We start from the raw sequence: 26,996 nt of genomic DNA on the forward strand, positions 1-26,996 counted from the left end.
TTCAAATTCCTGGGGCATTGGAGTCAGTTCTGGAGGAGGTGGGACTAGTACAAACCGGATGGTCTGCAGCTGGGCAGGATTGGAACCGATGTCCTAGGGGGGTGTTTGCTAGTGCTGTTGGGGTGGGTTTAAACTAATGTGACAGGGGGATGGGAACCAATGCAGGAAGTCGGAGGGAAGTAAAACGGGGCCAGAAATAAAAAGCAGTAAAGGAGAAAGTGTAAGGCAGAGAAGCCAGTCAAAAATCAAAAAGGGCCACAGTACAGGGTACAGTGACTGAGGAGTGTGTGAAAAGGGAGGTGGCCAATGCAGAATTGAGGGTGTTGTACCTAAATGTGCGCAGTATACGAAATGAGGTAAATGAGCTTGTTGCACACATTTAAATTGGCTGGTACGATGTTGTGGGCATCACCGAGACGTGGCTGCAAGGGGATCAGAGCTGGGATCTAAATTTCCAAGGATATATGTCTTAGCGAAAGGACAGGCAGATGGGCAAAGAGGGTGGGGTTGTTAGTAAGGAACGAAGTTAAATCGATCGCAAGGAGCGATGTAGGATCAGAAGGCATAGAATCTCTGTGGGTAGAGTTGAGGAAGTGCAAAGGTTAAAAGACCCTGATGGGAATTATGTACAGGCCCCCTAGCAGTAGTCAGGATGTGGGGCAGAAAATAAATCAGGAGATAGAAAAGGCAAGTAAAAAAGGCAACATTACAATAATCGTGGGGGACTTCAATATCCAGGTGAACTGGGAAAATCAGGTTGGTAATGGATCCCAAGAAAAGGAATTTGTGGAATGTCGAAGAGATGTTTTTTTCAAACAGCTTGTGTCAGAGCCTACCAGGGAACAGGCAATTCTGGATTTGGTGATGTGTAATGAGGCAGATTTGATCAGGGAACTTAAGGTGAAGGAACCCTTAGGGAGCAGTGACCACAATATGATAGAATTTACCCTGCAGTTTGAGAGGGAGAAGCTGCAATCAGATGTAATGGTATTACAATTAAATAATGGTAACTACAAAAACATGAGGGAGGAGCTGGCCAGAGTTGATTGGAAAAGGAGCCAAGCAGGGAAAACAGTGGGACAGCAATGGCAGGAGGTTTTGGGGGTTATTAGGGAGGCACAACAGAAATTCATCCCAAGGAGGAGTAAACATGCTAAGGGGAGGACAAGGCATCCATGGCTGACGAGGGATGTCAAGGACAGCATAAAAGCTAAAGAAAAAGCATACAAAGTGGCGAGGATTCGTGGGAAGCTAGAGGATTGGGAAGCCTTTAAAAGCGCGCAGAGGACAACTAAAAAAGCAATAAGGGGGGGAGAAGATGAAGTATGAGTGCAAGCTAGCTAGTAATATAAAGGAAGATAGGAAGAGCTTTTTTCAATATATAAAAGGTAGAGAGGCAAAATAGACATTGGACCACTGGAAAATGAGGCTGGAGAAGTAATAATAGGAAACAAAGAAATGGCAGACGAACAATAGTTACTTTGCATCAGTCTTCACAGTGGAAGACATCAGTGGGATGCCAGAGCTCCAGAAGAATCGGGGGAAGAGGTGAGTGCAGTGACCATCACTAAGGAGAAGGTTCTGGGGAAACTGAAAGGTCTGAAGGTGGACACGTCACCTGGACCAGATGGACTACACACCAGGTTCCTAAAAGAAAGAGATAGCTGAGGAAACTGTGGAGGCATTGGTGATAATCTTTCAGGAATCACTAGAGGCAGGAAGGGTCCCAGAAGACTGGAAAGTGGTTAATGTAACACCCCTGTTTAAGAAGGGAGGGAGATGGGAAATTATAGGCCGGTTAGCCTGACTTCGGTCATTGGTAAGATTTTAGAGCCTGCTATTAAAGATAAAATTGCAAAGTACTTGGAAGTGCATGGTAAAATAGGAATGAGTCAGCACGGCTTTGTCAAAGGGAGGTTGTGTCTGATAAATCTGTTAAGACTTCTTTGAGGAGGTAACAAGAAAGTTAGACAAAGGAGAACCAGTGGATGCGATTTATTTAGATTTCCAGAAGGCCTTTGACAAGGTGCCACATAGGAGACTGCTATACAAGTTAAAAGCCCATGGTGTTAAGGGTAAGATCCTGGCATGGGTAGAGGATTGGCTGACTGGAAGAAGGCAGAGAGTGGGGATAAAGGGGTCTTTTTCAGGATGGCAGCCTGTGACTAGTGGTGTGCCTCAGGGGTCTGTGCTGGGACCACAACGTTTCACAAATATATATAAATGATCTGGAAGAAGGAACTGAAGGCACTGTTGCTAAATTTGCAGACGATACAAAAATCTGGAGAGGGATAGGTAGTATTGAGGAAGCAAGAGGGCTGCAGAAGGATTTGGAAAAGCTAGGAGAGCAGGCAATGAAGTGGCAAATGAAATACAATGTGAAAAAGTGTGAGATTATGTACTTTGAAAGGAGGAATTTAGGCATAGACTATTTTCTAAATGGGGAAATGCTTAGGAAATCAGAAGCACAAAGGGACTTGGGAGTCCTTGTTCACGATTCTCTTAAGGTTAATGTGCAGATTCAGTCAGCAGTTAAGAAAGCAAATGCAATGTCAGCATTCATGTCAAGAGGGCTCGAATAGGAGACCAGGGATGTACTTCTGAGGCTGTGCAAGGCTCTGGTCAGACCCCATTTGGAGTTGTGTGAACAGTTTTGGGCCCCGTATCTCAGAAAGGGTGTGCTGGCCTGGCCTGGAAAGGGTCCAGAGGAGGATTTTATTGAAACTTGCAGGATACTGCGAGGCCTGGATAGAGTGGACATGGAGAGGATGTTTCCACTTGTAGGAAAATCTAGAAACAGAGGACACCATCTCAGACGAAAGGGACAATCCTTTAAAACTGAGATGAGGAAGAATTTCTTCAGCCAGAGGGTGGTGAATCTGTGGAACTCTTTACCGCAGAAGGTTGTGGAGGCCAAATCATTGAGTGTCTTTAAGACAGAATTAGATAGGTTCTTGATTAATAAGGGGATCAGGGGTTATGGGGAGAAGACAGGAGATTGGGGATGAGAAAATATCAGCCATGATTGAATGGCGGAGTATATTCGATGGGCCGAGTGGCCTAATTCTGCTCCTATGGCTTATGCTCTTATGTGCAGGTTAAGTGGATTGCCCTTAATTAGAAAAAAAATAACTAAAATTATCTTCTTGCAAGACTATGGACAGGATTCTCCGGTATCCGGTGGGCGGCCCGTGTCGGCGCCGAGGAGTGGCGTGAACCACTCCGGTCGGTGTCAGGCCGCACCTTCGGGGGCTAGGCCGGTGCCGGCAGGGTTGGCGCCGTGCCAACCGGCAGTGAAGGGCCTCCGCTGGCCGGCATGAGTTGGCGCATGCGCGGGAGCGCCAGCGTGTTCTGGCGCATGCGCGGGAGCGCCAGCGTGTTCTGGTGCATGTGCAGGGCGGTTATTCTCCGCGCCGGCTATGGCAGACCTTTACAGCGGCCGGCGTGGAGGGAAAGAGTGCCTCCACGGCACAGGTCGGCCCGCCGATCAGTGGTGCCCGATCGCCGGCCAGGCCACCATGGGGCCTCCCCCGGGGCCAGTCCCCCCCCCCCCCCCCCCCTGAGGACTCCACAAGCCGGCGCAGAGCCAAGTCCCACCGGTAAGAACCTGGTGTAATTTATGCCAGTGGGACCGCTGGACGTAAATTTCAAAATCACACTTCTGACGAATGCTGGGAACAATCCGGCAAAACCTCAAGTATATTACACTTTGTTTTATCTGCATGCCGATGAAGAGCTGATCAACTAATTACAAAAGCATGCAACTGCCTCAAGTGAAGGGAATCTGAACTGAAGCAAAATTACTTGGTTAAACGTACAGGATACATTGAATGAGGAGTTAAAGGAGTTATCAATACGGCCACAACCTGAACTGCCTCCACTACAACAGTGTGACATTTCCATTTCCAATCTGGGCTTGTATAAATTATTACAACAAACTATTTTTATATTTGTGGGCATTCCCAATGCAAACTAGATTTGAGATAAGGTTGGTTAGCACAAGATTCAAATTCCACATCAGTATTACTTGTCAAATTGTTCAACTTTCCAGGCACCATTGATGAATTGGGATAACATCCTGCTGAGACAGAGCATCAGTTTGCAACACAATACACAGCACTACATTGATAAACCACCCTATGAGCTGCTCTGTTCAGATTTTATTCCTCACAAGAGATGCTACGTTTCTCTTGGCCACACATCAACATATTTAACAGAAGTGGTTATATCACATTTCAGTAGATTTGTTTACACTGTTAGGCTAACAAATTGGTGTTTCAGCAGAGACACCAAATGCAGAAAGTTTCAATGTTCTGTAACTAGTGTTAAAATAGATGGTTACTATTTCAGATAGCTGTTCCGGAAACATAGGGCCCGATTCTCTGGTCTCATGTGCTCAAGTGCATATTGCACTGGGGCCAGAGAATTCTGGCATTTGGCATTGGAAGAACCCCACCTTTGGGATTCTCCCCTCAACGTAATCACCCAGGCGTGAACTAGTGAGGACGTGAACCAGATTAGGATATTTAATTCCTCATTTAAATACAGTCTGTCGGTTTTAAGATGGATTCTCCCCGCTCCTGAGATTCTCCGACCTTGGGAGGCAGTGGGACTCCAGTGCGAATCACGACTGGTTTTCAAAAACTGAAACCAGTTGTGGTGGCCATGTCGGGGGTCACAGAGCCTTTAAGCCCCAGGGTGGTCGGGGAAATGGCTGGGTAGTGTCCTGACACTGGTACCCCCAACCTGGCACTACCAGGGTGACATTGGCAAGAGCGGAGCCTGAAGGGGTGATTACACTGCCAAGCATCTCAAATACCAACCCACAATATCACTTTCCAATTTGCCACATATCTGACTTGCACTCTACATTAACTTGCCTATCCTTTGTTGAATCCTACCAGCTAATCTTCTTCACAATAGGAAATAAGTTTTTGCAGTAAGAAAGTTAAAGGGTGTTTGAAGACTGATCCAATGGATCAATGCACTGACCTTTACTACTGTCATCTTATATTGACATGGAAACTTGTCTCCTTTTTGGGCTTAAGCAAAACAAATTCAGAACAATCAAATTAGTTTGTAATGGGAACACCCACAAACATTAAAATAGTTTGTTGTAATAATTTATACAAGCCCAGATTGAAAATGGAAATGTCACACTGTTGTAGTGGAGGCACTTGAGGTTGTGGCTGTATTGATACACCTTTAACTCCCCATTCAGTCTATCCTGTAATTCTCGTGAGCATGCTTGATGGAAGGAAGCAATGAGAGACTTTTACTGATCTTGATGAGTGTGAAGTATATTAAAGCAAATTGGGAAAAAGAATCAACTATCTGAACATGGGGCAGCACGGTGGCCTAGTGGTTAGCACAACCGCCTCACGGCGCTGAGGTCCCAGGTTCGATCCCGGCTCTGGGTCACTGTCCGTGTGGAGTTTGCACATTCTCCCCGTGTCTGCGTGGGTTTCGCCCCCACAACCCAAAAATGTGCAGAGTAGGTGGATTGGCCACGCTAAATTGCCCCTTAATTGGAAAAAATAATTGGCTAATCTAAATTTTAAAAAAAAAAGAAAAAAAAAAAAAAACTATCTGAACATTACAGAAACAGACAATATGTTTTTAAGAGCCAGATTTCAATTGCCAATATAAAAAGAAAGGGGTCATCTTGCTGTCATGGGGTAGCAAAATTTGAAAAACTGCTAAAGGATTAGAACAAAGAGGTGTGGCAGACTTGTTGTTCTTTAGCCTTTGCTTACCTTTCAGTTGTTCTCTTCTGCTTCATGCCCATTTCTGCATTCAATTCACTTGTTTTCGGTATCTCGGCTTCTTGGGACCCTTCCTCTTCATCAGTGTTGTCCAGTTCCCCATCAAAGCTTGCACCCGGAGATACGTGAATGTCACCCTGCATCTTCCTGTGCTTAGACTGTGTTTCAGATTGGTCCTCACTTTTAATTTTCAAGTGCCCACTGGACTCAGTTACCACACTTCTGGAAGAAGCAGAATCATCACTGCAACCTCCATCTGTTGATTCATTGCTTCGGTGCCTCAACTCCCGCATTGGCCTACTGTTTAGTCCATCATCCCGAAAGCCTTTAGCAAATGGATTAAAGTCAATCTTCAGTTGAGTGATCTTTATGTTCTGATATGCAGTCACGGCCACAAACTCAGTCTGTGGGAAAGTGAAGGTGAGTACATTCGGGCCATTGAGAGGAATTACATCAGTGAGTTTGTCAGCAGGAATGACGTGCAAGCGTGGCAGGTACCGATGCATGGAATGCAGGATGATGTGACCTTCTTGGTCTAAAGTATTGTTGGTAAGTTTCAGTTTGTAAAAAGAGATAGGCTGCCTCATCCAGTAGCTCCCATTGGAAGGGGAATTAGGATGAATGTACACCCTGCCAAGGACATGAGGTTCTGCTTTACCATTGACCTCCCACCAGCGTCCATTCCACTTGTAGCGGTGGTTGTCAACAGGAGCAATATCCATCACTAGTATGTACTTCCGTGAAGAATCGAGCCCAGAGATGCAGAATCTACAATTTGGGAACATGCGCCGGCCATGTTTTGTTAGGATCATCTCCGTACCACGCTTGTAAAACTGACTCCACATCTCCTGGTTCTCTAAAGTGACGCAAACATTTCCAGACTGGCATTCAAATGGGTGATGGATTCTTCCTGGTCCCAATTTGTTCCTTTTCTCCAAGATGCAACCGACACCCCCAAGTTCTTGTTTAGCCACCAACATACTACGCTCGGTGCCACCACTGCCAGGTGCCTGCTTGAGAATGACAAAGTATGCAGCAGGTGTGCCCGAGTTTGGTGAAGTGTTGGTTTCCTGCTTTGCACACACTAATTCCTGATTCTCCATATTCTTTGGATGTCAAAGCCCATCCGAGAGAGAAAGAGAGAGAGAGAGAGAGAAAGAGAGATATCCAAACCTGTCGTCAAGAGAGGCCCATTTACCACCCTGTAAGATACAAACAAAAACATGTACATCATCAAATAAAATTCCAACAGGATCTCAAGCTCAATTTCTCTGCACCTATGATAGCAGCTCCCAATCCCATGTTTCGAAGAACTCCAACTCTCAGTTCCAAGTTAACCCGCATCAGTCCATACAGTGAATGCGGATACTAAAAGGAAAGTAAGCCTCCTGGCCGGGAATGAAATTCAATCATTTCATGTGAACATTACGTTATTGTATGCTGCTTGCATGGTCTTGGTTGGATCCATTTTTCTGATCTGGACCACATTCATTAGGGTCCCTGATGTATATCTTCTATATCCATAAAGCAGGCTGTCAGATGCGCAGAATTTAATTTGCCTAGTTTATTTCTTGAACCATGTCAACTCATGCATGACAGTAAGAGAAAGGCAGAAACCAATAAATCAAATCGGAGCATCAACTAATTTAAGGCTCAGTAACTAGCAAGTAACATGGAAAGTTTTTTCAGTACCGAATTGATCGCCAAGTCCAAGCAAATTGTTGTTGGAAAGATAGCGGCATAGCAGTAATGTCACTGGACTACTGATCGAAGGGCTCTGGGGACATTGGTTCAAATCCCACCACAGCAGCTAGTGAAATTTAAAAACTCAATGAGCATAATATTCCAGTTAAACTAAAATGAAAGAGGGGTGGAATGCAGGAAGTCACAGGAGAGGAAACATGAACAAGAACAAAAGACAGGAAGAAGAATAAGAAAAATTATAGGCAGGGAATTAAGGGCCAGAATCAAACAGCGCCACGGTGAAAAATAATGGGAACAGCACAAGGAACGTTAAAAAGACAAGCCTCAAGGCTTTGTGCCTTAATGTATGGAGCATTCACAATAAAGTCAGTAAATTAGTCGCGAAAACAGATGTAAACAGGTATGATAGTCAAAATTATGAAGACATAGCTGCAGAGTGACCCAAGCACGGTAGCACAGTGGTTAGCACTGTTGCTTCACAGCACCAGAGTTTGATTCCCAGCTTGGGTCACTGTCTGTGCGAAGGCTGCACCTTCTCCCAGTGTCTGCATAGGTTTCCTCCGTGTGCGCCGATTTCCTCCCACAAGTCCTGAAAGACATGCTGTTAGGCAAATTGAATATTCTGAATTCCCCCTCTGTGTTCCCGAACTGGCGCCGTAGCGTGGCGGTTAGGGGATTTTCACAGTATCTTCATTGCAGTGTTAATGTAAGGCTACTTGTGACACTAATAAAGATTATTATTGAACATCCAGGGACATTAAGTATTTAGGAAGGACAGACAAAAAGGAAAAGGTAGTGGGGTTGCAATGCTGGTTAGAGGAAATTAATACAATTGTGAGGAAGGATATTAGCTCCAGTGATATGGAATCTATAAGGGAAACACCAAGGGCAAAAAACATTAATGGGGGTTATATACAAGCTCTGAAACTTTGTGGTGATTTTGGGAATGCCATTAAACAGGAAATGAGAGATACATGCAATAAAGGAACATCTGTAATTATGTCTGACTTTAATCTGCATATAGATTCGGCAAATCAAATTAGTAACAAGACAATGGAGGAGGAATTCCTGGGGTGCATACGGGATGGTTTTCTGAACCAACTTGAGAACAGGCTATGCTAGACTGGGTACTGTGTAATGAGAAAGGAATAATTGACAATCTAGTTTTGCGAGGCCTCTTGGGGATGAGCGACCATAGTATGAAAGAATTCTTCATCATTTGATGGAGAGTGACGTCGTTGATTCTGAGACTAAGGCCCTGAATGTAAATAAATTAAACTACGATAGTATGAGGCATAAATTTGCTATGATGGATTATGAAATGTTACTTAAAGGAATGACAGTGGATAGGCAATGGCAAACATTCAATGAGCACATGGGTGAACTGCAACAATTCTTCATTCCTGTCTGGTGCAAAAAAAAGGAAAGGCTTACAAGGGAAATTAGATACTATTAGATTCAAGAAGCAAGCATACAAATTGGCTGGAAAAAAAACAACAGACCTGAGGATTGAGGGCAGCTTAGAATTCAGCAAAGGAGGAACAAGGGATTGATTAAGAAGGGGAAAATAGAGTACAAGAATAAGCTTGCGAGGAACATAAAAACTTGACTGTAAAACTGTCAACGGTATGTGAAGTGAAAAGGATTGGTGAAGACAAATTAAATTCCCTACAGTCAGAAACAGGGGAAATTATAATGGGGGAAACAAAGAAATGGTTGACCAAATAAATACATACCATGGTTCTGTCTTCACAAAATGGGACACAATTAATGTACCAAAAATATTGGGAACACAGGGCGAGATTCTCCCATATGGGGAGAAATCGTAAGGCTGGCGTCAAATCCGGGCGGGTTTGACGCCAGCCCCCCCCTTCCCGACCGGGAACCGATTCTGGTCCCCGGTCGGGGCTAGCAGCCCGACGCCGTAAGCTCCGGCATCACGGGCTTAACGAATTTCGTTAAGCCCGCTTTCCCGAGTTAGCGCCGGCTGACGCATCATATGACGTCAGCCGCGCATGCGCGGATTGGAAGACTCCAACCCGCGCATGCGCGGATGACGTCATCGCGTATTTGCGCGAAACCCACGCATGCGCGGGCCGGGATGCCCCTCAGCCGCCCCGCGAATGGATACTGCGGGGCGGCGGAAGGACAAATAGTGCGCGGGCATCGAACCCGCTGCCCGCGATCGGTGCCCACCGATCGCGGGCCCATGGCACCCTTGGCACGGCCGTGGTACTGCCGTGCCAATCGGTGCCATGGTTATAAAATGCGAGTGTTTACGGCCGTTTTTATGAACGGCCAGACCAGGTGTGTTTGCCGTTCGTAAAAACAGCCGTAAAGGGCTGGGAACTCGGCCCATCTATCAGCTGTGAATCGCTGCCGGCCGTAAAAAAACGGCGGCAGCGATTCGTGTCGGGAGTTGGGCGTGGGGGGGGGGGAAGGAGAGAATAGCGGGAGGGCGTCGGAACAGCGTGGCCGTAAAATTTTACGAGCCACGCTATTCTCCGCACCGTCGGGAGTGCGGAGAATCTCGCCCACAGTGTTTAGTGAGAGGGAGGAACAGAAGGAAATCGGTATTTGTAGGAAAATGATGTTGGGGAAATTGATGGGATTCAAGGCCGATAAATCCCCATGGCCTGACATTCATCCCAGAGTATTTAAGGAAGTGGCTTTAGAAATAGTGGATGCATTGGTGGTCATCTTCCAAGACTCTGTAGACTCTGGAATAATTCCTACAGCCAGGGAGGAGGGGGAGGGGGGAGGAGGAGGAGAGAGAGAGCTACGGTTTACTATTTAAAAAAGGAGGTTAAGAGAAAATAGGGAATTATAGACCAGTCAGCCTGATGTCAGTAGTGGCAAAAATGCTAGAGTCCATTGTAAACGATTTAATAGCAGAGCACTTGGAAAACAAATGTTTCTCAGTGGAAGGATCTTCTGGTCCTGCGCTGTCAATGGGATTTCCCATTAAATCCATCCCACACCACTGGGAAACCCCAGTGGGAAATCTGCTGGAATTCTATATGGGTGCAACTAGTAGAATTAACAAAGGTGAGCCAGTGGACATGGGTTATTTGAACTTTCAGAAGGCTTTCAGCAAAGTCCCACAAAAGAGATTAGCGTGTAAAACTAAAGGACATGGGATTGGGGGGGGGGGGGGGGGGGGGGGGGTAGTGTGCTGAGATGTATAGAAAACTGGTTGGCAGACAGGAAACAAAGAGAAAGAATAAACAGATCTTTTTCCAAATGGCAGGTAGTAACTAATGGGGTACCACAGGAATCGGTGCTCGGATCCCAGTTATTCAGAATATACATTAATGATTTAGATAAGGGATTTAGATGAGGGAACTAAATGCAATATTTCCAAATTTGCAGATGACACAAAGCTGGGTGGGATGGCAAGCTGTGAGGAGGGTCCAGAGATGCTTAGATGGGATTTGAAAAGCTTGAGCGAGTGGGCAAATGCAGTATGTGACTAAATGAGAGATTATCCACTCTGGTAGAAAAACATAGATGATCTTAATGGTTATAGATTGAGAGAGGGGAATGTGCAATGAGACCTAGGTGTCCTTGTATGCCAGACACTGAAAGTAAGCATGCAGGTGCAGTAGTGGTACAGAAGGCAAATGGTATGTTGGCCTTCATAACTAAAGTATTAGAGAAATGGAATAGGGCTGGCTTGCTGCATTTATACAGGGTCTTGGTTGAGACCATACCTGGAATATTTGGCGAGACTTCCTGGTCTCCCTGCACCATGTTTCTCCATGGAGGGTGGCATCCCGTCATTAGCCAGCAGCTGAATCTTCTTTTCCCGCCTCTGCCAATGGAATTTCCCATTGAATCCAGCCATGCCACTGGAAAACCCACGGGACCAGAAGATCTCACTGGCATGAACAGCTGGAAGATCTCGCCTATTGTATGCAGATTATCTAGGAAAGATGTTCTTGCTATAAAGGGAGTGCAGCGAAGTTTACCAGATTGATTCCTAGGATGGCGGGACTGATGTAGGAGGAGAGATTAAATCAGCTAGGATTAGGGCAGCACGGTGGCCTAGTGGTTAGCACAACCGCCTCATGGCGCTGAGGTCCCAGGTTCGATCCCGGCTCTGGGTCACTGTCCGTGTGGAGTTTGCACATTCTCCCCGTGTCTGCGTGGGTTTCGCCCCCACAACCCAAAGATGTGCAGAGTAGGTGGATTGGCCAGGCTAAATTGCCCCTTAATTGGAAAAAATAATTGGGTAATCTAAATTTAAAATAAAAAAAAGTCAGCTAGGATTATATTGGCTCAGGGATAAGAAGGATGTGGGGGGAATCTCATAGAAATCTATAAATTCAAACAGGACGAGACAGGGTCACTGCAGGAAGGATGTTCCCGATGGTTGGAGAGTCCAGAACCAGAGGTCACAGTTTAAGGATTTTAAGACTGAGATGAAGAGAAATTTCTTCACCTAGATATTGGTTAGCCTATGGAATTTGCTACCACAGAAAGCAGTTGAGGCCAAACATTGTATGTTTTCAAGAAGAGTTAGATATAGCTCTTGGGGCTAAAGGGACCAAAGGATATGGGGGGAGGGAACAGGTTACTTTTGGTGGTCAGGGGGGGGGGGGGGGGGGGGAGGGGGGGGGAGACGACAAAGTGGGAACAGGTTACTTTTGGTGGTCAGCCATGATCATAATAAATTGCAGAGCAGGTTCAAAGGGTGGAATGACCCCCTCCTGCTCCTATTTTCTATGTTTCTATGCAAGCCATCTCTCCAATACTGTTTTTAAATAGGACACACTTCTCTAGTATCTGAAAAAAGTATTTATATAAATTGGCTTTTTTTGTTATCTTCCAACCCAGAGGCAAAATTGAGATTTTCCACTCATATTTCATCCAAAGCAATTATTGAAAGAACTTGCAGCACCCAAGTAAGTCCAGTCCCATAACGAAACAAACCAGCACTCATATCAGCACATGGCCCACATGGAAATGCACCAAAGCCCAATTTCCATGACTGTAATGGAATAACACAGCAACTATCAATTTTAATATTTGGATAAATATCATCCACCTGTCTGATTCCACCAATGGGTCAAAGCAATAGAACTTTCTCAAAACAATATTCAGATCACTGAAAATTTTCAAACAAAATTTAGTCAGTCTTTTCAGTCAACGTTTACAAACATCATGGAAAGATACTAACTGACTAACCAGTTTCTAACCAATTTCCATCACACTATTTGAGATATTACCTTATATATCCATGTGTTGTTTATTTCTCTGCACAAGGCATAATAAATACAAACATAATCTTAATGTATTAACAGCAATAAAATAAACAATCACCATCATTCTATAGCTGCAATGGTAAAGTCGAAGTATTCCAACATCAGCTTCCCAGCGCAATTATAAATTGCTTCAGTTTCATACCTCGGCACTCTAACTTTATATATTATTTCTCGACTACATACCAGGTTATATTTTGTTTCTGAGTGTCTAATATTATCTATAAACTGTTCAAACCTCTAAATGCAATGCTTCCAGGCATCTGTTAATCTACAAACATATAAACCAACCTAATTTTTTTCAAATTAAATTCAGCTTGTAACTAATTTCAAAACGTATGTAATTCTGTACAGAAAAAAACTGAGGAAAAACATTTAAATTCTTGCAATATCTTGCTGGATATTTGGTATAAACTCCAAGTAAACAAATATGCCATTCTGGTTCAAAGAAATTAGGAAATAGAAGTCAATTTCTGGCCTTTTGCACATTCACAATTTTGTTTCCTTCCCCATTGGCAGCTGTCTCTTCAGCTGTCAGACTCCAAGCCCTGAAGCCTCTCGAAAGCTTTCTGTCTCTCCTTTAAATCTCCTTAAAAACCGAACCAAGAATTTGAACACCTGTCCTTGTATCCTTCCTTCCATGCAATGTGATTTTTTTGATCTGATGAAGCTCCAATGAGGTGCCTTGGGACATCATATGTGCTAATGGTGCTATACAACTTGAGTTGATAAACAAAATGGTCAGTCTCATTTGACCATTATTATGCATGCAATTATGACAAATGTCAACAGTGAGTCATGTAAAGATCTGAGCAATAGAATGTAAAATACAGCTGATAATGAACTAAGTTAGACTCTCATCCATTAATAACTATTCCCAAAACTGTTAAACATTGTTTTAAACACGTGGAATGGACTGGCTAAACAGTTTTGTAATGCTCTAAAAGGAACAGTTTCTGTGACCAGAAAATGTGTTTTATCTCCTGTGCTGTGTAATTCACATTATCTCAAAATATTAGCATCCGGTATAAAAAGTTACACATTAAATTGTTAAACTGGAAAACAGAAAATCTAAAATTCTGTTTTTCTATTGGCTATTGCTTTTGTTGTGGTTCCACAAAACATTGATTTTTTAAAAATATGTAAACAAGCCCTCAACTCAGCCAATCCTGGGTCTACTAATAATCGCAATCATCAATGTGCTTTTCAGGTCTCCAATCTGCAAAACCGACATAATCCGAATCGTGTAAATACCTACTTGCATATACCTAATTGTCCACGGTGCAAAACTGATAAAAACTGATTCTGATTACCCTACACGGATCAGAGGGTGTGGAGAGCACATTGCACCTCTAAAAGAGGGGGCTGAGCGACCAGGGCCTGAAATCGATAAAGAGGTTGCTTGCGCTCGATTCTACTACTGCCTTGATTAGGCAGTATAAATTCTTTGTTTCGCTCTAATGGTCCCTGCAGCGCCCGAGACCCCGGTGGATCAGGCGGTCACCGGGATGCCGGTGGGGGAAACCTGACAGCAAACATCGAGTCCCCCGGAGCCGGTCTCCTCACCACGTGAACGGGAGTTGTTGCCGCCTCAGGCCCTTCCAATCGAGCTCCCCCCGACCTGATTTGGCGCCTTCCTCGATCCACCCCCGCCCCTACTCGGAGCTTTCAAAGCCCCTACTCAACAAACTCCCTCCCGTCTTTGAGCCATGAATAATCGTATCCAGGGACACAAACGGCGACGGACAGGAGAACTCAGCCCACCCGCCCCCGACTCGGCGAATTGTCAAAGCTCAAATAGAGAAACCAACACCGGGCTGGAGGCATCAGACCCCGGGTCAATATCTCCCCCCCTCCCTCCCCCGGGATCAGACCGGGACAATAACCTCCCCCCACCCCCCAGGGGATCAGACCGGGACAATAACACCCCCCCCCCCCCACTACCCTGGGGATCAGACCCCGGGAACAATACCCCCCCCCCCCCCCCCAAGGATCAGACCCAGGACAAAACCGCCACCCACCCTGGGAATCACCCAGGGACAATAAGCCCCCCCCCCCACTAACACAGAGATCAGACCCAGGGCAATAAGCCACCTCCCAACTACCCTGGGGATCAGACCCGAGACAATAACACCCGCCCCCACCCCCCCCGCAACCACCCTGTGGATCAGACCTGGGACAATAACTTCCCCAAACCACCCTGGTGGTCAGAGCAGGGACAATAACCCCCTCCACCCCCGGGGATCAGACCCGGGACAATAAACCCCCAACTACCCTGGGGATCAGACCCGGAACAATAAGCCCCCCCCCCCCCCAACCACCCTGGGAATCAAACCCCGGGACAATAAGCACCCCCCCCCCAAAGGATCACCCAGGGACAATAAGCCACCCCCCAAACCACCCTGGGGATCTGACCCCACGACGATAACCCCCCCCTAACCAATCTGAAGATCAGAGCCCCACAACAACTCCCCACCACACTGGGGATCAGAATTCCGGGCTTGGGTTACTGTCTGTGCCGTGTCTCCATGGGGTTTCTCCGGGTGCTCCAGTTTCCTCCCACAACTATCGAAAGACATGCTTGTTAGGGGAATTGGACATTCTGAATTCTGCCCCCGTGTACCCAAACAGGCGACAGTGTGGCGACTAAGGGATTTTCACAGTAACTTTATTGCATTGTTAGTGTAAGCCTACTTGTGACTTTAATAACGATTATTATTATATCTCAGGACAATAACCTCCTCCACCCTGGGGTTCAGAAAGAGACAATAGACCCCTGGGAATCAAATCCCAGGACAATAAACCCCTCAACCTTGGGGTCAGAGCACCTGGGAATAACTCCATCACCCTGGAGGTCAGACCCTGGGATAATAACCCCCTCATCACACTGGGGCTCAGAGACTGGACAGTAAGCCCCCACACCCTTAGTATCAGATCCCTGGACAATAACCCCCACCACCCTGGGGTTCATACCCTTAGACAATAACACCCCCCCCCCCCCCCCCCACCACAACCCTGGTGATCAGACCCCTGGACAATATCCCCCTACCACCACCCTGGTGATCAGATGACTGGAAAATATCCCCCCACCACCACCCTGCTGATCAGACCCCTGGGCAATAACCCCCTGCCACCCTTAAGATTGGAGCCTGGGTCGCCACTAGTTTGTTACTTGGGGCACTTGTGTTGAAAGGGAGGAATTGGAGGCTAAAAGCCACCGAAACGGGGTTCATCAGCTGTGAGGCTGAGGGAATACCCCCCGAAACGTCTCTTCCCCCAGCCCCCCCCGTCAACAAACAACGCAGCCTCCCTCATGGTCAAGAACATTTCAAAGGAGTTTGTGTTCTTCCAAATGGGGATCTCAAGATTGGGCTGTGTCGGGGGGGGGGGGGTGTACCATATGTGTCAACACCAATAGATGCTGTTTGTTGCCACTCTCCCCAAAACCGAGCGATGATGCTCTGCCTTTAAGTCTCGGGTTTCACCACTTCGAGACCAGATTTCCACCACCCCCCCACCAAAGCATTTCAACCCCACAGGAAGCCGCAGGCCAATCGATTTAGGAGCAAACACGATGCCGAATGTAATCTACAGAAATTGCAAATTGAGGAGTGCTAACTCCCGCTCTGATGTGTGCATCAGTGCACAGGAGTCCCAAACAAACAATGCACTGTTCAATATTTTCTTTTACAAGAAATATGCGACCAGACCTCTGCTGTACACGCTCCGCTTGACCTTTAAATCTTTGTGATATGGAAATCCTGGCGTTGCTAAGGTTTAAAAGTGAGACCTCTTACTTACCCGCTGACGTGAAAAGCAGCCCTTACTCCAGTCTGTCTCCTGCAACACTCACATCCTCAACGAGACCCTGCAATCTGTGGGCGTCGCACCGATGACAAGTTTGGCTCACTACCTTCCTAGTTCCCTCTTATTTTCTAGTCGCAAGAATGTCGATGCTCACCGGAAACTCGTGCTCTGCGTGAAAGCGTGTGCATGTGGAGGGGTGGGGAGTGGTACCCGATACCACCCCAACCAGCGCTGGATGACGCTGTCCTTGCAGTGGGCCCACCAACCTCTTCCCTTAAGAGGAGGTAGAGTTGGGGGAAGGAAGGGATTTTCGCATGCGGCTTTACACACGCGGAAGGGCGGCACCAACTAGGTGCTAATTTCTGCAGCTCACCAATTCCACCTTGATGGCCAATTTACCCCACCCAAACAAAAACGCCCCTTTTAACATTGCCACCCTGCGGCTCTCTCGTCCTTCTTTTCTTTCTGTTATCCTCCCCCACCACCACCACTTTGTAATGTCTGGGTTGCTTTACTTGCTCTCTGCCCCCTCCCTTCCCCCCCACCCCTCGCTCGCGATCACGTGCTCCCCCCCTTGTTTTTTTGCTGCTGCCCCGAAGCCGCCCGTCGACCGGTGCACCTCGGGAAGGTGGAGGAGTTTGGTGGGAGGAGCAGCTGGCTTGCCTGGGCGGTTAGTGGCGCTCAGCGCGCGTGTGAAAACCCAGGGGCCTAGCCGTGCGCGTGCGTGCCTACTCCCTCACCCCGCTTCACACGCGACACCTAGGCGGAAATAACATTGCAACCCTCCTCCCGACCTGCGGTACCTTTTTCAGCCTTCCCCAACCCACGGGCTACCAAATCGCTTATCTCGGTTTACACGACCCAAAGCCCCTGTTTCTTCCGCTCCAACTCCTATTGCTGCGTGTGACCTAACGGCTCGGAACATGCGTGCGCACTGACGCTAACGGGAGAACCACGCGTGCGCCATCGGGCCGAACTCCCGACTGCGTTTGCGCTCGCCTCCCCTCCTCGCCACCCAGCCTCCACTCAGCCCGGCACGCATGCGCGGCGGATAACGCTTGTCCTGTCTCCGCCGGTAGGGCATGCGCGGGGGTGGGTGGGGGGCAGAGCGTGCCTCGAGGATAAGAGGCGCGAGGGGCTGTATACGCCTGCGCAGCTCTCGGTGCCAGCCTGCGGATTGAGAGCGAGCAACCCTGGAGCGCGAGATTGAGTCGTGCAAAATGATAGCGCCGACGGTCATAGGGCCCCAGAGTGCGGTGGGGTGGGTGGCAGTAGGTCCATGCCTCCTCCTCCGCAAAGAGCTGGCCAGTAGCGGAACACTGGCCAAGGGCTTTTGCGAAACAGAGCGGGAAGCACCCAGTGCCTCTGCCATCACTGTAACACTTCAGCAGCACTCTCACAATGTATCCAGTCTTCATTTACACAGCAGCAAAGCCAGACTCCACCCAGCTCACTAAAAGCTACCCTTCGTGCATTAATCGGACTTTTAGTGCCTGTATGAATCCTTATTTTTCCTAACGATACTCTTCCGTTATGACATGATAGCATTGATCATTCTCCTTGCCTATGATAGTCAATCAGTATAGCGTGTTGGAGTCGTCAAAAGAGCGCCATATAATGCTTTTTTACATTCCCAGTCTAGTTAGCGAATTGACGGTGACCTGTGGTGTGCCTTGCTTGCAGAAAGTTCTTTATTCTTTAGTGAGGATATTTCCATGCATGAAACCTACGTTTGTATTCTTACGAGTCATTTTTAACACTTCAGTTGCAGATAAAGAGATAGCACGAAACAGATCCGAAAAGCTCCATGTTTAGCCAAACAATTTACAAAAGAATGTACCCCCCATTGATAATGGATCTTAGCTCCTGTTGATATAACAGGACTCCCAGGCATCTGTCACTATTCCATATACATGCCAATAAACACACAAACATGTACATTTAATCAACGCTACACTACAATGAAAGTTACTGTGAAAATCCCCTCGTTGCCACACTACGGCACCTGTTCGGGTACACGGAGAATTCAGAATGCCCAGATTACCTAGTAGTGCGTCTTTCTGGACTTGTGGGAGGAAACCGTAGGAAACCCACTCAGACAAGAGGAGAACGTGCAGACTTTGCACAGACAGTGACGCAAGCGGGGAATTGAACCTGGGACCATGGCACTGTGAAGCAACAGTGCTAACCACTGTGCTGCCGTGCTGCCCAATTATTGACATTTGCAACTGCTTATATTTTTGGAAGCCAAATGTTATGACAACCTTTATTGCAAGAGAATTTGAGTAGGGCTTTGGCTCATCACACCTGGAATATCATGTAGTTTTGGTCTTATTTATATAGCATAGAGGGTATACAACTATGGTTAACATATCTTCCTGTCATATGTTGAGATGTAGAATGGGCCTATATTCCCTGGAGTTTAGGAGAGTGAGAATTAATCTCTTTTCAATATATATTAATTCTGAAAAGGGATAAATGATTAACAATTCAAGACTGAGATAAGGAACGGTTTTCTTCTTTGAACCTTTGGAATTATCTCCCCCCGCAGGATTCTGGATGCGCAGTCATACGAATTAGGAGCAGGAGTAGGCCAGGCTCGGTCCCTCGAGCCTGCTCCACAATTCAATATGGTCATGACTGACCTGATTGTAACTTCGGAAGGACAGGGTGGATGGTAAGGAAGGTGATATAGCTCTGTTATTTAGGATGACATCCGGGCAGTAGTGAGGGATGAACTTGGTGCTAGGGTAGATAAGGTTGAATCCATTTGGGTGGAAATCAGGAATAGTAAGGCGACAAAGTCACTGATAGGAGTAGTCTATAGGCCACCAAATAGAACATTATGGTGGGGTGGGCAATAATAAAGAAATAACTGATGCATGTGGAAATAGTACAGCAGTTATGGGGATTTTCTTTTAACAAACAATTTTATTGAGGTATTTTAGGCATATAGAAAAAGTGACATTGTACAGTACAAAAAAAAGAAGTCAAGACACAAATTACAAATTAACACAGTGGAAAACCACGGGCTCTGTTCATGCACGGACCTGCCTCAATATCCCCCTACTCTACTCTACCCTTGCTGCCGCCGCCCACCACCACCACCCCACCCTGCTGACGCCTACTCCTCTGCGAAGAAGTCAATAAATGCTGCCACTTTCGGGCGAACCCTAGTAGCGAACCTCTCAAGGCGAACTTGACTTTCTCATGGGCCAAGAAAGCTCGTCATGTCCTATAGCCATATCTCAGCCCTTGGGGGCTTTGAGTCCCTCCATGCTAACAGTATTCATTGCTGGGCTACAGGGAAGCAAAGGCCAGAACGTCGGCCTCTCTCTCTCCTGGATCCCCGGGTCCTCCGAACCCCAAAGGTTGCCACCTCCGGGCTCATTACCACCCCAGTTTACAATACCCGGGACTTGACATCTGCGAATCCCTGCCAATACCCCCTGAGTTAGGGCACGACCAGAAACGTGTACATGGTTAGCCGGCCCTCCGGCGCATCTGGCACACTTGTCCTCCAGCCGTAAGAATCTGCTCATCCGGGTCCCCATCATGTGGGCCCTGTGCACGACCTTAAACTGGATCAGGCTGAGCCTGGTGCATGTTGCGGTCGTGGCTCAGTGCTTCTGCCCAAATACCGTCCTCCAGGTGTCTGAGCTCCTCCTCCCACTTAAGCTTCAGGTCCTCGGTCTGCAAATCCTCGGTCTGCGTATCCACTGCTCTCATTAGCTCCTTGTAGACGTCTGAAACACCTCTCCCACCTCTCCCCTAGAAACTACCCTGTCCTGCCTCCCCATCGGCGGGAGATGTGGGAAGGACGGCACCAGTCTGCGTACAAAATCCCTCACCTGCAGGTATCTAAAGTTGTTCCCTCTCGCCAACCCAAACTTCTCCTCCTTCGCCCTCATGCTTGGAAAGCTCCCTTCCAGGAACAGATCCCCCATCCTCACAATCTCCACCCTCCTCCGCTTTCGATACCCCCCCCCATCCATGTTCCCCGGGGCAAATTGGTGGTTGCCGCAGGTTGGGGTCCACACCGATGCTCTTACCTCCCCTACATGCCTCCTCCACTGGCCCCAGATCCGAAGAGCCGCCACCACTATTGGGCTGGTGGAGTACCGTGCCGGCAGAAGCGGCAGAGGCGCCGTGACCAGGGCTGCTAAGCTAGTTGCCCCGCACGAAGCAGCCTCCATCCGCTCGCTCCAAACAAACCCCGCACCCACCATCTATTTCCTTACTCATCGCTATGTTGGCCGGCCAGTAATAGTTGCTGAAGTTCGGCAACGCCAGCCCCCCTTCTCCTCTGTTCCTTTCAAGGCATCACCCTCTTCACCCGCGGGGACTTCCCTGCCCATACAAAATCCCAGAGTAATTTTATTCAGCCTCTAAAGAAGGACCGCGGGATAAGATGGGAGACACTGAAAAACAAACAAGAATCGCGGGAGAATCGTCATCTTAACAGTCTGCATCCCTCCCCGCCAATGACAGCGGGAGCGCATCCACCTCCGGAAACCATGGGGATTTTAATCTACATGCCGACTGGTTTAACTAGGTAGGTCATGGCAGCCTTGAGGAGGAGGTTTATAGAATGTATCCACGATAGTTTCCTAGAACAGTATGTAATGGAACCTATGATGGAACAAGCGGTCCTAGATTGGTCCTGTGTAATGAGACAGGATTGATTAATGATCTCACGTTTAGGGATCCTCTTGGAAGGCGCGATCACAATATGGTGGAATTTAAAATACAGATGAAAGGTGAGAAGGTAAAATCAAACTCGAGTGTTTTGTGCTTAAACAAAGGAGATTACAATGGGATGAGAGAAGAGCTGGCTGAGGTAGACTGAGAGGAAAGACCTTATGGTGAAAACAGTTGAGGAACAGTGGAGAACCTTCCAAGCGATTTTTCACACTGCTCAGCAAAGGTTTATATCAACAAAAAGGAAGAACGGTAGAAAGAGGGAAAATCGACTGTGGATATCTAAGGAAATAAGGAAGAGTATCAAATTTAACGAAAAAAGCATACAACGTGGCAAAGATTAGTGGGAGATTAGAGGTTTGGGAAATCTTTAGGGGGCACAAAAAGCTATATAGAAGAATAAGATAGATTTGAGAGTAAACTTGCTCAGAATATAAAAACAGATAGTATAAGTTTCTGCAAATATATAAAACAAAAAAGAGTGGCTAAGATAAATATTGGTCCTTTAGTGGATGAGAAGGAGATTTAATAATGGGAGATGAGGAAATGGCTGAGGAACTGAACAGGTTTTTTGGGTCAGTCTTCACAGTGGACGACACAAATAACGTGTCAGTGACTGATGGAATGAGGCTATGACAGGTGAGGACCTCGAGAGGATTGTTATCACTAAGGAGTTAATGATGGGCAAGCTAATGGGGCTAAAGGTATATATGTCTCCTGGCCCTGATGGAATGCATCCCAGAGTGCTAAAAGAAATGGCTAGGGAAATTTCAAATGCATTTGTGATAATTTACCAAAATCTATTAGACTCTCGGGTCGTCCCGGCGGAGGAAATGAGCAAACGTGACACCACTGTTTAAAAAAGGAGGTAGGCAGAGAGCGGGTAATTATAGGCCAGTTAGCTTAACTTTATTAGTAGGGAAGATGCTGGAATCTATCATCAATAATAATAATTGCTTATTGTCAGAAGTAGGCTTCAATGAAGTTACTGTGAAAAGCCTCTTGTCACTTAGAAGGAACACCTAAGCCCCTACCCAAAGGGTTCTGAAAGTATGGAATTCCTTGCCCAGTGAAGCAGTTAAGGCTCCTTCATTAAATGTTTTCAAGATAAAGATAAATAGTTTTTTGAAGAATAAAGGAATAAAGGATTATGGTGTTCAGGCGGGAAAGTGAAGCTGAGTCCACAAAAGATCAGCCATGATCTCATTGAATGGCGGAGCAGGTTCGAAGGACCAGGTAGCCTACTCCTGCTCCTAGTTCTTATGTTACTTCAACCCCACATTCCTATCTATCCCCAATAACCTTTCACTCATTTGTTAATTAAAAATCTATCTAGCTGAGAGTTAAAAATATTCGAAGACTCTGCTTCCACTGCCTTTTGAGGAAGAGTTCCAGAGACTTACGACCTTCTGAGAGAAAACACTTCTCACCTGTCTTAAATGAGCGTCCCTTATTTTCAAACAGTGACCCCTAATTCTAGATTCTTTGACAAGGGGAAACGTCTTATCCACATCCACCCTGTCAAGACCCCTCATGATCTTTTTTTTTAAATTTTTTAGAGTACCCAATTATTTTTTCCAATTAAGGGGTAATTTAGCGTGGTAGGTAGGGCAATCCACCTACCCTGCACATCTTTGGGTTGTAGGACAGCATGTTAATGGTAGTGTTCACCACTCAGTTAGATTCAGTGTGTTTATGAAAAAGGGCAAAGATAGGTCACGGGTAAAGTTTACATTGGGGAAACATCAATTTTACTGTGATTGGGCAAAAGTGGACTGGAAACAAGACTTATAGGTTCATCAGTGCCATAGCAGTGGGAAGCATTCAAGGAAGAGGCACAGAGGGTTTAAGAACAGGTGTGGTACCAGCGGACTGAAGGTCTGCCAACATTGTACCATTGTTTAGAAAAAGGTGAGAGGCATAGCCCAATTAATTAGGAGCCAGTAAGCAATATATTTTTTTAAATGGAAGGAAATTATTAAATTCATTAACATTTAGAAAGGTACAGATTAATCAAAGAAAGTCCGCATGGATTTGTCAAGGGAAGTTTATGTCTGCCATATTGAATTTTTGAGGCGGTAACAAGGAGAGTTCACGAAGATTGCGTGTTTGATGTAGCCTATAGTGATTTTGGCAAGACTTTTGATAAAGTCCCACATGGCAAACCGGTCAGAAAATTAGAAGGTCATGGAATCAAAGAAAATTACAAGCTGTATCCAAAGGAACGCTGGTATGTTTCCAAATCATGGAGGTGGATGACTTGGAGGGGAATTTAGAGATGGTGGCATTCCCATGCACCAACTGCTTTTGCTTTACTAGGTGTCAGAGGTCATGTATTTGGAGGTTAGAACCATTGAACTGATACAGCACAGAATGGGTCCATTTGTCCATGCCAACCCAAAGACACCCAGGTGCCCTTTCTAATCCCATCTTCCTGCATACGGCCCATAGCCCTGCAGCTCACAGCACTTAAGGTGCAGATCCAGGTACTCTTTAGAAGGAGTTTAGGGTCTCTGCCTCCACCACCAACTCAGGCAGTGAATTCCAGACACTCACCATGTCTCCTCTAATCCTTCTGCCACTCAATTTGAATCTTTGACCCCTGGTTTTTGAACCCTCAGCCAAGGGAAACAGGTTCCTCCTGTCTAATCTATCTCGACCCCTCACAATTTTGTTCACTCAATCATGTCACCCCTCAGCCTTCTCTGTTCCAAGGAAAACAACCCCAACCTCTCCAATTTCTCTTGTTGCTGTCAAAGGAGTCTCGGTGAACTCTGCAGTGAATCTTGTATATGGTACACACTGCAGACACATTGCACTAGCGAGAAACATGCAGCTGGGAGGCTGGAGAATCCCATCCCGTATGTTCAATTTGAGAGGGTGTGTGATTTGTAGGATAACTTGGAGGTGTTTTTGTTCCCATGTGCCTGCTGTCCGTGTCTTTCTAGGTGGTGGAGATTGTGGATTGGGAATGTGCTGCCAAAGGTGCCTTGGCGAGTTATAGCAATGCAGATAGTATGCATTGCGCCTGGGTATGCTGGTGCTGAAGGAGTCGATATTTAAGCTAGTGGTTGGGGAGTTGGTCAAGCAGAATGCTTTATCCTGGATGGTATTGAGTTTCTTGAGCATTTTTGGAGCTGCACCTATCCAGACAAGTGAATATTATTCCATCACACTCCTAATTTGTGCCTTGCATCTGGTGAAGCGGCTTTGGGGAATCAGTAGACAAAACATTTGCTGCAGTATACCCAGCCCCTGACCAGTTTTAGTAGCCTTGGAATTTAGGTAACTGGCCTAGGTTAGTTTCTGGTCAATTGGAGCTATGAAAGAAGAAAATTAAGTGTGATTTTTAAAAAATGTTTGCATATGATCCTCTGAGTATATGACATTAGTTTTAGTCTGTAGTGTACTTTAAATTATGCATGATCTAATCCAGGGTATTAAAAGTTGGAACCAAAACCTAGGCTTTGGTAGATTTATATGCAAGTTAGGGGCCAGATATCAGGAGTTTGAAAGCTTTTTGTATATAATAATAGTAGGATTATCTTGCGGTAACCTACAGGGTGTGGTCTAAACAAACCAAATAAAACAAACAGCCCCTCAACTTTGCTTCACCATTCAATAATTACAGAATTGTTATGGCCAGAAGGTTCATATTTGCACTGGTAAGTGTTACACCCTGGGCAAGTGCGCAGTCAATTCCAGCCCCACATATCCCGGAGTCGCAACACAAGTGAAATAACCAATCAAGGGGCAGCATGGTGGCACAGTGGTTAGCACTGCTGCCTCACGGCGCCGCAGACCCGGGTTCGATCCCGGCCCCGGGTCACTGTCCGTGTGGAGGGGAAATAAGGGAAAAAACAGGAAGGACCTTTCCATAAAATGACTGAACATTTACATAAACTCCACATTCCCAACCTCTCCCAATATCCCTGGATTCTCTTATAGAACATATTAAAAATACAGCACAAAGAGGCCCTTCAGCCCACGATGTTGTGCCGTACTTTTGTCCTAGATTAAGAACAAATTAATCTACACCCCATCATTCTACCGTAATCCATGTACGTATCCAATAGCCACTTGAAGGTCCCTAATGTTTCCGACTCAACTACTTCCACAGGCAGTGCATTTTAGTACCCAGTAATCTATCAATCTCAGTCCTGAATAGGACAGCTAATAGAATGTTATCATTTATTGCAAGGGGAACTAAATACAAAAGTAGTTGTACAGGGCATTGGTGAGACTATATCTGGAGTATTGTGTACAGTATTGTTCTCCTTATTTAAGGAAAAATGTAAATGTGTTAAAAGCAGTTCAGGGAAGATTTACTCGACTAATTAGGGGGCAGCAGGGTAGCATGGTGGTTAGCATAAATGCTTCACAGCTCCAGGGTCCCAGGTTCGATTCCCGGCTGGGTCACTGTCTATGTGGAGTCTGCACGTCCTCCCCCTGTGTGCGTGGGTTTCCTCCGGGTGCTCCGGTTTCCTCCCACAGTCCAAAGATGTGCGGGTTAGGTGGATTGGCCATGCTAAATTGCCCGTAGTGTCCTAATAAAAGTAAGGTTAAGGGGGGGGGTTGTTGGGTTACGGGTATAGGGTGGATACGTGGGTTTGAGTAGGGTGATCATGGCTCGGCACAACATTGAGGGCCGAAGGGCCTGTTCTGTGCTGTACTGTTCTATGTTCTATGTTCTAATACCAGGAATGGGTGGATTGTCCTCTGAGGAAAGGTTAGAGAGATTTGGTTGCATTCACTAGAGTTTGGAAGATAAAGAGGCAACTTGATCAAAACCTTTCAGATCCTAAGGGGAGGGGCAGCACGTTGGCACAATTGCTGCCTCACGGCCCCGAGGTCCCAGGTTCGATCCCAGCCCTGGGTCACTGTCCGTGTGGAGTTTGCACATTCTCCCTGTGTCTGTGTGGGTTTTGCCCCCACAGCCCAAAGATGTTCAGGGTGGGTGGATTGGCCAGTTTATATTTTAAAAAACTTGCTGTCTCACGGATACTGCTGCCCCCCCCCATCAGGATCCACTCCTAAAGTCCAGAATTGCTACCTCTCTTGCCAGATTTGTGACATACTGGTTAAAAAGGTTCTCCTGAATGCAGCTTCATGAAATCTATATACTGTTTACACTGAATTTATCCCTGTTAATAAGGTAGTTGAAATCCAATTATATTCATGCACTATTGAGTGCGATCTACCGGCTGCGTCCTGCCAAAATTGGGCGCGATGCGGCTGGTAGATCCTGAGAGAGGCCTCCCCTGGGATTCCCGACGGCCATTACGCCTCTTGAGATCTAACCAGATCTGGGTCCTGCCCACAATGACTTGCTGGGCCATTTCAAAAGGCACCTGAGAGTCAATTACATTTCGGTGGGTGTGGAGTCATATGTAGCAAGATCGTTTAAGGGTGCCAGATTTCCAGAGGACATTAGAGAACCAGGTTTCTTTTTACAACAATTGACAATGCTTTCATGGTCACTATTACTGACACTAGCCAGATTTAGTATTTTAAGTTCCACCAGCTGCCATGGAAGGATATGAACCCTTGTCCTCAGAACATGAAGCCGGCTCTCCACATTGCTAGTCCAGTGACATTACCAATACACCTCCACTCCCTATGAAGCCAAGTTGATTCAATTTTCCCATTTCTGAATCCACTTCTGCCACACATCCCAATCTTTCGGCAATGTGACACTGATTCAGTCAGCTCAGCGATTCTCAGCACACATTCTCAAATTACACATTTGACAGCT

At 46.4% G+C, this 26,996-nt stretch overlaps 1 protein-coding gene across 1 annotated transcript in view; it reads right to left on the bottom strand.

The window, feature by feature from the left end:
• Window positions 1-17,494, bottom strand: part of LOC119962263 (MAX gene-associated protein-like) — a 151,952-nt gene extending 134,458 nt beyond the window's left edge. The window contains 2 exon segments of the mRNA XM_038790254.1: window positions 5,757-6,967; window positions 16,535-17,494. Coding sequence (XP_038646182.1) covers window positions 5,757-6,868 — 1,112 coding nt within the window. The 5' untranslated portion in view covers window positions 6,869-6,967; window positions 16,535-17,494.
• Window positions 17,495-26,996: the final 9,502 nt, after the last annotated feature.

Source organism: Scyliorhinus canicula, chromosome 2, assembly GCF_902713615.1.
Source record: "Scyliorhinus canicula chromosome 2, sScyCan1.1, whole genome shotgun sequence".
Lineage (NCBI taxonomy): Eukaryota > Metazoa > Chordata > Chondrichthyes > Carcharhiniformes > Scyliorhinidae > Scyliorhinus > Scyliorhinus canicula.